General features: G+C 34.9%; 1 protein-coding gene across 2 annotated transcripts in view; it reads left to right on the top strand.

Moving 5' to 3' along the window:
- Window positions 1–12374, top strand: part of ABCA5 (ATP binding cassette subfamily A member 5) — a 52461-nt gene that overhangs the window by 30065 nt on the left and 10022 nt on the right. For both annotated transcript variants that reach the window (XM_087826325.1, XM_087826326.1), the window contains exons 21-28: window positions 2220–2347; window positions 2760–2897; window positions 5497–5610; window positions 8497–8667; window positions 9620–9733; window positions 10103–10237; window positions 10883–10957; window positions 11766–11857. In XM_087826325.1, coding sequence (XP_087682451.1) covers window positions 2220–2347; window positions 2760–2897; window positions 5497–5610; window positions 8497–8667; window positions 9620–9733; window positions 10103–10237; window positions 10883–10957; window positions 11766–11857 — 967 coding nt within the window. The remainder of the gene's footprint in view (window positions 1–2219; window positions 2348–2759; window positions 2898–5496; window positions 5611–8496; window positions 8668–9619; window positions 9734–10102; window positions 10238–10882; window positions 10958–11765; window positions 11858–12374) is intronic.

Raw genomic sequence — 12374 nt, 5'->3', positions numbered from 1 at the left:
ACACACCCTCTTTAGAGTTACTGCATATAATATGTGTGCAGTTATCTACCAAATAGAAATGTTCACATTTTCAAGGGTTATCTAAAAATTAGAATTAAGAAAAAGCCCCCTAGATGTAAATATTTATAATCAGATACATTGCATTTGTAATGCATATTTTTGGATTTGCTCTTGATTATTCTTACTACATAATTGTCAAATATGAAAAGAAATTTAAAAACACATGGTCTGAGCAGCAGGCAGAACAAATAAAAAATACTGACAGGCTTCTGCTTTTCAAAATAATAAAACCTAATACAAACTTTTATTCATACATGATCAGTTGTTCCTACACCATCACCTATCTGCAAAGATAGTTTGTAGTCGCCAGTTCTTGAAGATAAAGTCAAGATTAGCTAACTGGCAAACTTACAGCAAAAGCATAGCCTCATTTACTTATCTTGCTGAAATGTTAGAAAGCTACATTTCATACAACCCTTTCTATACTTATAAAGTCTTTCAAGTTTAACATCTCCCAGCATTTCACTTATATTCTAGTATCTTTTTTTGGGTGTTTTTTTTTTGTTTAAAGAGTAGCTTATTGATTGATTTTTAGAGAAAGAGGAAGGGGGAAGGGAGAGGGCGAGAAAGAGAGAAATATGGATGCCAGAACATAACATTGATCGGCTGCCTCCTACACATCTTTGACTCCAAAACCTGGGCCTGTGCCCTGACCTGGAATCGAACCAGCAAACTTCTAGTGCATGGGACCACACCCAACCAATTGAGCCACACAGGCCAGGGCTAGTGTCTTTCCTTTTGATTCACTATTAACTGAAGGACTTTGCCTATTGGTAAAATAATAGTCATAGTTGGAGATGATTATCCATTACTCTTAAAGTCTTCGCTCTTAAAATCTGGCTTCCAGTTTACTATGTAGCTTTTATTCTTTTGGAGGAAAAATACACTTAGTCATGGAAAACTACTTTTGAATAGAAAGTGTTACATTTTGCATTTATTTTTCTTTTATTAGAATTCTTGTTTTGAGTTTCAATATACATTTCATGTTGCTAAAATATAGTACTGTATGGAGCCTTACACTCTGATATTTGGCATTTTTTTGTGTATTTGGGGAATTTTACATGCATCTCAAATCTTTCTGCTTTGAGTTCACAACTGATCTGCAGAAATCCTAGTATTTCTGAAGTTTTGTCCCTTCTGCTATATTTTAGTATTTCTGGAGTTGCTTACGTATATATCCTCTATTTTCCTAGGCCTCGTTTTTGGTCCTAAGTAAAGCTATGTTTCCTTAAGGAATCACTGGCTTCTGTGTGTATATATTGGTTGGTATCTTACACTCCTTGCAAAGCTTTTTGTATCACAGGTGATAGAGTTTCTTCAGGTATAATATAGCTCTCTTCTCAAGAGTACAGAGCCACTCTGGCAAACTGGGGATGGGAAATCAATTAGGGCACAAGATTAGGAATAAATATAGTTTCACCAAGATCACTATTCTCTCTGACATTCAGAATTGGTGCTGAGCCTGACCCACCCTGCCATACCACTTAGTTACTGATAGTGTTTTCCTTTGGTTGGTTTCAATTTTTCTCAGTCACACTTGTCCTTCCTTGAGTCCTGGCTTTTGTGATAATTGGAATATTTTCGTTATCAGGCATGTTGCTACAACTTTTATGCTTGGACAGAATTCAAAGTTTTCCCTTGGCTACAGGCAATTTAAAGAATGTAGATGGAGACCTGATGATTATGTGTTTGAATATTTTTAGGTAGTTAAGGCAATAAACATTTATAAAACTTGTTTGTTCTGCACACAGAAATTCTCTAAGGAGTGATGTTACCTAACTTCATACTGTGGCTTCTACCTTTCTAAGCCCACAGGTTATCTTGTTACATGAAATTGCCGGAGAGATTTTATTGTCACTATTTAAGCAAATTTCAGGTATGATAGATAGAATTTCAGTGTGAGTAATAGTTGTAGCAGCAGCAGCAGCTAAAATTTGCACTGTTACTGTGTCAGGTTCTGTTCTAAGGCCCGTGTATGTATTGACTTGGATTTGAATCCAGGTTGACTGGCTCCAGAGCCAATATTCTTAATCATGTCTTAGCTAATGAAGATAAAATACTTTTTAATGAAGAGAGAACTCTTTCCAGTGTTATTAAAAGCATGTATCTGTTTGTCATTTGAACTGATTCTTTATTATTTGCTTATTTTCTAATACTAGACTCAGATATCAGTGACCTTATCGCGTTTTTCACAAACCAAAACATAATGGTGACGATGTTTAACGACAGTGACTATGTATCTGCTGCCCCCCATAGTGCAGCTTTAAATGTGATGCATTCAGAAAAGGTAAGAGTAATGTATATGAATGAATACCCATTTGAAAGTTATGAAAGATTAAGATATTTCCTCTAAAATTAATCATTTGCTGATTTGGCCTCATTAGGTGGAAATTAGAATTTAGTTTTGGAAATAGTAGCTGTGTTTATTTATAATATATTTTATGCCCTGATGGATGACCAATAAATAAAGCTTAAAGGAACTGAATTTTATGTTACATTTTTCTTTAAAATAGCAAATTATCTGTAGATTCCAAACCAGGTTGTCTTTGTCATTGAGTATTATTTCTATGATTTGGTGAGTGGCTTTCAGTACAGTTAGTGAGGATAGCTTAATGGATGAGAAAACCTTGGTGCATAGCCACACACTATCCATTTATATCTGTATATGGTATGTAATATGTCTCTCTTCTCAATTGTAGGACTATGTTTTTGCAGCTGTTTTCAACAGCACTATGGTTTATTCTCTGCCTGTGTTGGTGAATATGATCAGTAACTACCACCTTCACAACTTAAATGTGACTGAGCACATCCAGGTCTGGAATACCCCATTTTTTCAAGTAAGCACTCTTAACACTGCGTGTGTGTGACCATGTGTGAGTGCATGCACTCGTGCGTGTGCAGGTGTATAAAATAAATGTCAAAAGCCAAATGATAATAACAAAACGTAAAGAAGTTCATCCTGTGACATCTCCTAGTCTTAAAGCTTGAGTTGGGGATGGTTTCCATTTGGGTTTAGGTGTTCCCAGTATTTGCTTTAGGATCAAGGAGGTGTTCTGTGTTGGTACTGATACTTTTGTAGAGCATAAGTATTTTTTATATTAATCATAGAAAAGTTAGGATAACTTAAAAATGAATATTCTTCTAAAATCTGGTTACTGGGATGTTGAAAAGTCACCCTGGACAATTCTTCTAGGTGGGACTGTTGGTTACAAATACGAAAATTAACTTGTCTCCAGAAAAAGACTCAACATTTTTCTCTCAATCCTTATATTTTGTTTTTTATATATTGAAAAATAAATGGACAAATATATTTCTGTAATATCCTGTTTTATTCTCTATTGCTATATTGTTTTTAAGAGCTTTATTGAGATGTACATCATATACCATCTAATTCACCCACTTAAATGTACAGCTCAATGGTTTTCATTATATTTATAGAGTTCTGCAACTATCACCACAAGCAGTTTTATATTTTATCCCTCCCCCAAGAATCCCTTGTACCTATTAGTTCATCACTCCTTATTTCCCCCACCTCCACCCCAACTCACCACTCATCTGCTTTGTCTTTATGACTGTGTTATCTATACCCAGAACTTTTTTTAGTTGGCTGTAATCTTTTGCTATCTTTAATTGGAAATCACATCGAAGTTAAGTTAGTACTCTTCTTGTTACAGTTATACATAGATATGGGGACAAAGTAACATTAAATTTGCACTTTAAAAAGTTCACTGGCACCAGGGTGGAGAGGGATTTCTGTTTGGAGAATTGTGGAGGAAAGAAAATTAAAGAAATCAAATCAGAGATTCTTTCACTAAATAGCTTAGGTGCGAGGCGATGATGAGTGTCTGAGTTAATTCAGGGGCAGTAATAATAATGACAGAGGGAAAAGATATTAAATATGTAGCATACTCCATCAGTGCTGTATTTGTGAGGTAAGAAGAAGAAAGGAGTCATATACCTCTTACAGTTTGGGGTAATGTGGTGCATGGTAGATCATTCACCAATTTTGAGAATATGGGCAGAAGAGAGATTTTTGTTTGTTTTGGTGGAATGGAGATGCTGATTTCAGTTCTGAATCTACCAAGTTGTTCTGGCATTTGTACCTGATGGACATGTAAGAGGCATTTGGATGCAGAGAGTCTGGAGAGATTTCTGGATAGGAAATAAATATTTGTGAGTCACCAGTGCATAGGTGATACTGAAATCATTGAAGTTATAGATCATCTCTTCTGATTTTTCTTTATTGTGAAATATTTCAAGCCTTCAGAGAATAAACAACCATTTGTCTACTACCCACGTTTCAAATGTTAATATCTTGTTCTACTTTAAAAAAAATTTTAAACTTTAAAGTTATGTTTGAAATCCCCAGTGTATCCCTACCCAATCTTGTTTCCTTCTCCAGCTCCACAAAGTAACCACAATTCAAAATTTATCATCCCCATACATGTTTTTATGATATTTGTGGAGGGGTGTGCAGGGCCAGAGTGTCTGCTAGACATGGTTACAGGTTCTGTTCTAGTACAGAGTATTTTCCCAGTCCCTTGGGTATATCTTCTTAAGGGTAAGATAATGGCCTTGTTGGGGGCAGGTAATACAGTACACTTAATTCCAGGTAGCTTGCATTTGGGCCACAGCTGTTTATGAGGTTGTCTGGAAAAGGTCTGTCTGTACCTGGACCCTTGGGGCAACTAGGGACCTCTGGGGCCTGTGGAAGCTATAGTTGCCCCTGCTTGGGAGAAGCTCCTGGTTCTAGAAGAAGCTGAGCTTGGGTACAGCTTTTCCCATTGGAGAAAAGTAGGGCCTCAAGATCCCAGCTGGCTTTATAGTCCAGGTATCCTAATGAAGGCATCAAAGATCATTCTGAGATGGTCATGTTCATTGGATAGGAGCATTGTGGATATGATAGCTGCTTTTCATGCAGTTATTTTAAAATATATCTTTATTGATTTCAGAGAGAGGAAAGGAGAGGGAGAGAGAGAGATAGAAACATCAATGATGAGAAAGTCATTGATTGGCTGCCTCCTGCACACCCCCAACTGGGGATCAAGCCCGCAACCCAGGCATGTGCCCTGATCGGGAATCGAACCCCTATCACCTGGATCCTAGGTCGACACTCAATAGCTGAGCCACGCCCAGCCGGGCTCATGCAATTATTTTAATTAAATGGTGAAGTTTAGTTTATATACCATATTATTCTGTGTTGTAGATAAGAAAATGGAAGTCCAATGATTTGCTCAGAATCTTATAGCTATTTACTAAGCGGCAAAATTGGTACTATAGCTCACTATCTGTTAACTCGGCCATCTGTTCTTTCACATAGACTATGCCTAAGATGGTTATCCTCATGTGTTTCTTCAGAGGTTTTGAGAGTCTTTTAGAAAGTACTGATATCAAGTGATTCTCAGTTCCATTTCTTATTCTGTGGTTGTTTTTCAGGAAATTACAGACATAGTTTTTAAAATTGAGCTATATTTTCAAACGGCTTTGCTTGGAATCATTGTTACTGCAATGCCACCTTACTTTGCCATGGAAAATGCAGAGAATCATAAGGTAATGACTTGGTTAAAAAATTACAAGTATAGTTTGCTAATAGGAAATCTTATTAAAAAATAACCTATTTTATATGAGTGCAAGACTTGTGTATAATTATTTTAGGAATAAATGGAGTATAAATACATTTACTATAAGTTCTTACAGTAATACAGGGTGAGGCAAAGTAGGTTTACAGTTGTGAGTATGCGAAACACAGTTTATTATTTTCTATTAATTATTGTGTTATTTTCTATACACACAACTGTAAACCTATATTTGCCCCACCCTATAGTAATAGCTATCATTTATTATATCCTTGCCATTTTCTTTATTTCTAATTTTAACTTTTACATTTTTAAATATGTTTTTATTGATTTCAGAGAGAGGAAAGGAGAGAGAGAGAGAGAAACATCAATGATGAGAGAGAGTCACTGATCGGCTGCCTCCTGCATGCCCCGTACGGGGGATTGAGCCTTCAACCTGGGCATGTGCCCTGACCGGGAATCAAGCCATGACCTCCTGGTTCATAGGTCAGTGCTCAACCACTGAGCCTCGCTGGCTGGGCTGCCATTTTCTTTAAAAGTTATTTCCTTTAATCCTTAAAACATTGTGAGGTAAGTTTTATGTTACCCACTTTATAGGTCAGGAAATGGAGGATGGTAGTGTTCATATAATGTGTCTAGGTAGATTCATCTTGTTTAAGTAGTGAATCTGGGAACTATAATCCTTATGATTTTAATTAGTACACTCCCCTTTAATCTTTAATGAAATGTATTGATTGTGTAAGGCACTTAATTTGATGTTAAGTGGGAAAAAAAAGTTTGAAAATGATTGTCATTACCAGGGCCTAGGAAAAGTTGCTGTGTGTACAGAGCTTGTTTTAGTATTCTTCACCTTCTTTTTTGTTCCTTTCTCTTTTTAATATCCTCCGTCCAGACAGATGCAGGTGATCTTACACAATTTTTGACACCTTGAAGCTTTCCACTCTTCCACTCCGCTGAGATTGTCTCTTTCTTATTCCTCTAATCAAAACTCTGTCTCTTTGTGTATGTTCTTAGTTCAATGGAAGCAAATTTGTCTACATTAATTTATACAGTGTGATTAATAATGAGGTTAAGCCTCATATAAAAGTAATATATGAGTCTTAGGAGACATTTAAAAATATATTCAACTTTTCTGTTATGCATATTTGTTGTACTCATTTAGAAAATATAAGAAAATATAAAGAAAATAAATATTATCAATAGTATTTACCCTTCAAAGATAAAACTTACTAGACAATTGCATTTTTCTCTTTTTTGTTTCCATTTAAATGTTTTTTTATTCAAATTTTTATTTTGAGGTAATTGTGGATTTATATTAGGTGGTAAAAAATAATACAGTGAGATCCTCTGTACTTTCATCCACTTTACCCCAATAAAAACATCTTGCAGAACTATAGTATAGTACAAAACCAGGATATTGACAACAAGAGACAGAACAGTAGTGTCACCACAAAGATCCCTTCTGTTGCCCTTTTTAAGCCCGCATACCAAGCCTCCCTCCCTCCCGGACCTCTGGCAACCACTAATTTGTTCTCCATTTCTATAATTTTGATGTTTCCAGAACGATTAAATGGAATCACAGTGTATTTTTCTTTTAGGATTGGCTTTTCTCAGTCAGCCATAATTCCCTGGAGATTCATCCAAATTGCATGTATTAGTACTTCCTTCTTTTTATTGCTGGGTAGTATTTCATGGTGTGGATCTGGATTGTTTCCAGTTTTTTTACTATTATGAATTAAACTGCTGTTAACATTTGGGTACAAGTTTTTATGTGAACATAAGTTTTCATGTCTCTGGGATAAATGCCCAAGAGCACAACGCTGTGTTGTATGGTGATTGCAAGTTTAGTTTTATAAAAAAATTGCCGAAATGTTTTCCAGAGTGGGTACACTGTTTGGCATTCCAACCAGCAGTGGATGAATAACAAAGCATTCAGTTGGGTTGTGGAAAGTAATTGTATTTGACTTAGTTAATGTTTTTATACTTACATTGGAACTTATATTTTTGGTCTTATAATTTATTGAACACAAAAGTCCTTTTTTTTAAAATCAGTTCTCCTTCTTAACTAAACTCTATATTCCATGCTTCCCTTATTTACCTCACTCTATGGCTAGCTCTTTCATATAATACTTTTAATTATTAGGAGTGATGTTTTTATACATGACAGAAATCAACTAATAAAATTGTTAGGAATTTGGATTTGTAAAAGATTTTTTAAATTTCAAATTAAATGAGAGCATTAGAGAGTTAGAAAAACTATCATTTAAGTTACTCTTAGTACTCATGAAAATGTTATTTACTTATGGTAGCAACAGCTTACATTTATGTATTACAGAAGAGTATATGAAAGCTTTTAAATGCATTATCTATACAAAGTTTCATGCTTACACTGAAAGCCCTCTGTAAACCCAGAGGGTACTTGGGAGTTTATTAGTGTTTTTGTGAGAGGTCAGTTTTTAAAAGTGAGAGTCCCTTATCTTGTTTAAAACACACCTTTCCATGTATTTCCACATATTTTCACAGGCAATCATGTTTTGACTGCTATGATATAGAATCACTATTGTACAGCCATAACCCCAGTGACCTTTGTTTTATTTTAGTTTTGTGTTTCTTAGCTGTGCTGCTGTCATCTGATTCTGAAAATTTTATTGAAATTGTTACATCTCAGAAATGACCTAAATTAAAGTCTAAATGGAATTTACATTTAACTGTAAGGAGGGCTTTTATTACCTATAGACCTGGAATATAAATCTGTATTTTTTTTTTTTATGTAAAATTAAGAGGTTTACAACAGTTTGCTAGAGTTTTTTGTTTGCAAAATGTTTAAAATTATAATTAATTTTTTCCTTTCATTTTTTAGATCAAAGCTTATACGCAGCTTAAACTTTCAGGTCTTTTGCCATCTGCGTATTGGATTGGACAAGCTGTTGTTGACATTCCCCTCTTTTTTGTTGTTCTTATTGTGATGCTAGGAAGTTTATTTGCATTTCACTATGGATTATATTTTTATCCTGTAAAGTTCCTTTCTGTGGTAAGTTAACATCAGTTCTCATTCTATTTATAAATAAAATGCTACTTTAAAAAACGAAGTCTTTCCAAACATGACAGTTGGCTGGTTGAGTAATTTGGATATTAATTTCTTTTTATAGAAAATAGAACCAGTTTCTATTTAATTATTGTATATGATATCTGTAATCAATGAAATTTATATTACTATAAGCAATTTTTAAAAGCAATAACTTACTATCATTGTAAAATAATTCTTTGAAACCAAAGCAGTCTTTTATGTAGACTACCTACTTATGTGTAGTTAGGAATACTCATACAGTCCTTCTTCAAAATGTCTTCCTTGTCTCTATGACTGAAAATAATTTCACAAGGATGCTCTTTTATTTCATAATTTAAAATATGGGTTAAAACCGTAAGGAAGAGTATGATCTTATACACTAATTTCTGCCTTATAAATTAATAAAGATTTTCCTTAAAAATTTACAAAATGCATTAAGTCCCGTATATTAAAATGGTAGCTAATAGTTGATTGATAAAATGTTGTAATTTAATTTTTGCCTTATAAATTAATAAAGGTTTTCCTAAAACATGTACAAAATGCATTTTGTGCTATATATTAAAATGGTAGCTAGTAGTAGTTCATTGAGAAAAAGTTTTAACCAGCTAACCTGTTTTTGTTTTTTTAATAAAATGATAGACAGCATTTTACTTGGCAAAAAAACCTGTTCAGTTTAAAGTAATTATTCAGGATTGTGTTAATTAGTTAAAAGCATGAGTTTTATTGATTTAGTAGCAGTGTGCATGCATGGTAATTCCTCAAGTAATCACAATTTCAGTTCATGGAGTGATCTGTTGAGGAAGAAAATTTGAAGAATAATTACTCCTTAATATTTTAATATTATTTGTATTTTATATCTGTATATTGGTAGTTAATCAGATTTTTATATATAATTACATATTTTTTTGTTTTGCAGGTTTTTTGTCTTATTGGTTATGTTCCGTCAGTTATTCTGTTTACCTATGTCACTTCTTTCAGTTTTAAGAAAATTTTAAATACAAAAGAAGTTTGGTCATTTATCTATTCTGTGGTAAGTGACACTTTATATTATTTCATTTCAACTTTTCATAGCAGCTTATTTCATGTTTATACTAGAAAAAAGAGTAATGAACTCTTTCAGGATTACACTCCAGAATGTTACTGTGTCTTTTCTGAGTAGAGGGCTTAGATAGGTAGCTGGCAGCGTCTTACTCTCTGTATGTTTGTCTTCTGCATCATCCGCTCCATGAGGGATAAAAGCATTTAACAAGCTAAAAGCACCTGGTGCCAGTGTACTGGCGCTTCCCGGCTAAGCATTATCTGTGGTTCCACGTTTTACTAGAAGATTGAAAACATAGGTAATGTTGAGTATGAAATTTCTAAATACTTTTTCACTTGTTTTCTTATATATTCTTTTTAGACAGCATTGGCTTGCATTGCAGTCACCGAAATCAGTTTCTTTATTGGACACACTGTTACAGCTGTTCTCCATTATACCTTCTGCATAGTCGTTCCAGTCTATCCACTTCTAGGTTGTCTGATTTGTTTCATAAAGGTAGGTCTGTTAGGTGTTTAGTATTTATACAGAATGTGTGTTTGCTGAACAAAATGCATTTATTTCATTTTAATCCAAATATTTCCACACATTGCAGCTAAAATAAAACTATTTCAACACTTTTGATGCCAAGTGTGTGGTTTTTTTCTCACATAAAGCAATACTTATGTTAACTTCCTGCAGTTAGTGCAGACCCCACAGTTTAAGGGCTCAGCCCATAAGACTGACACCCCCCCCCCCCCCATGCCAATTACAAATAGCTGGTCCCCTGTTACTAACCCTTCTGTCTGACTTTGCTACAAACGCAGGGTTTCTATGACCCCTTCTCAGGTTCAATAATTTGCTATTATGATGACTTAATTTCTAAACTCCTTTCCCCTCCCTAGTGGTTAGTGGATGGGTGGGGCTGAAAGTTCCAACCTTCTAATCACTTGGTTGGCTGGCAACCAGTCTTCTCCTCAGAATAGTCACCTAGCTTTGGTTGAAAGGGGCTTGTTTTAAATAACAAAAGATACTCTTTCCACCTCTGACACTTAGGAAATTCCAAAGGTTTTAGAAGTTGTGTGTCAGGAACCAGGGTCAAAGATCAAATGTCAGGTCCCAACATCACAGCAGCATATAAATTTTTAACAATTTTTGTCTTAGGTTTCTTGGAAGAATATTCGAAAAAATGAGGATACCTATGATCCATGGGATAGACTTTTGGTGGCTGTTGTATCGGTAAGAAATAACAAAAATGTTTCTGTGTTAGCATGTTACCTTAAGAATAGTTTGGTTGTGCCATAGCCGGATGGATCAGTTAGATAGAGCGTTGTCCCATACGCCAAAAAGCTTCAGGTTGGATTACCAGTCAGGGCACATACCTAGGTTTTGGGTTCCATCCCCGGTTGAGGTGCACGAGGGAGGCAACCAATACATGTTTCTCTCTCTCTTCTCCCCTCCCTCCCTCCCCTCTATCCTTCTCTCCCTCTGTCCCTCCTTCTCCCCTACTCTCTCTCAAAATCAATAAAAAACTTATCCTTTGGTGAGGATTAAAAAAAGAATAGTTCAGCTGTATGATTTTAACAGTTTGCATCCTGTTGCATAAAAATGAAGGTTTATAAAAAGTCAAGTGTGTTGGTTAATATTAGCTAATGTGCATTTTGATGGTAATACCTTTTACTCACTGAGTATATCCATTTTAATATTCTTGGCTTTTTCATTTTAATCACTCTAATTGTGATCCTGGCTTCCTTAGAAGCAAAAACAAAGCTTTTTTTTCTTTGCTTGTATTTTTATGAAGCTGACAACCAATGAACTTTACAGAGATAGAAATGAAACTTACAGAGATAGAAAAATATGTGAAGGATTATCTTACTAAAAATCTACCTTGGTTTATAATAAAAATCTATTCTTAACTGATACGACATGCGAAAAAAAAGTGGTTAATTTTTTTGGCGTCGGTAAAGAAACTGATGTGTGTGGTCTTTTTTCTGTTGATAGAGAAAAAAGAGATTCAGTCATGGGCTGTTCTGTGTTCTTCTTTTAGCCTTACCTACAGTGTATACTGTGGATTTTCCTCTTACAGTACTATGAGAAAAAATATGGAGGCAGATCAATAAGAAAGGATCCCTTTTTCAGGTCAGTTAATTTTTTTTAAGTTTTAATGGTTTTTGGCATATTTACAGAGTTGTACAACTATACCATCGTCTTTAGATCATTTTTATTAACCCAAAAGAAACCCTGTACACATTAGTAGTCACACTGATTTTTACAGACAGAGGAAGGGAAAGGAAGAGAAAGAGGGAAACATTGATGTGAGAGTGTAACACTGCATGCCCCTTCCCTGGGGTCAGGCCTGCAACCCAGCCATGTGCCCTTGACTGGGAATCCACTTGGCAACCTCCTAGTGCATGAGATGATGCCCAACCAACAGCCACACCAGCCAGGGCCTGATCTACTTTCTGTCTCCAAATAATAGATTTGCCAGTTTTGAAGATTCATATAAACAAATTATGCAATATGTAGTCTTTTTTTGGTCTGGCTCCCTTTACTTAGCATAATGTTTGGAAGGTACATCCATGTTATAGCATGTAGCAGTACTTCATTCCTTTTTTTACGCTGAGTAATAATATATTGTATGATTATACCACACTTT

Source organism: Miniopterus natalensis, chromosome 17 (genome assembly GCF_054644295.1).
Source record: "Miniopterus natalensis isolate mMinNat1 chromosome 17, mMinNat1.hap1, whole genome shotgun sequence".
In the NCBI taxonomy this organism is placed as follows: domain Eukaryota; kingdom Metazoa; phylum Chordata; class Mammalia; order Chiroptera; family Miniopteridae; genus Miniopterus; species Miniopterus natalensis.
Note: the sequence above shows the minus strand (reverse complement) of the source record. Positions and strands in the feature narration are given on the sequence as shown.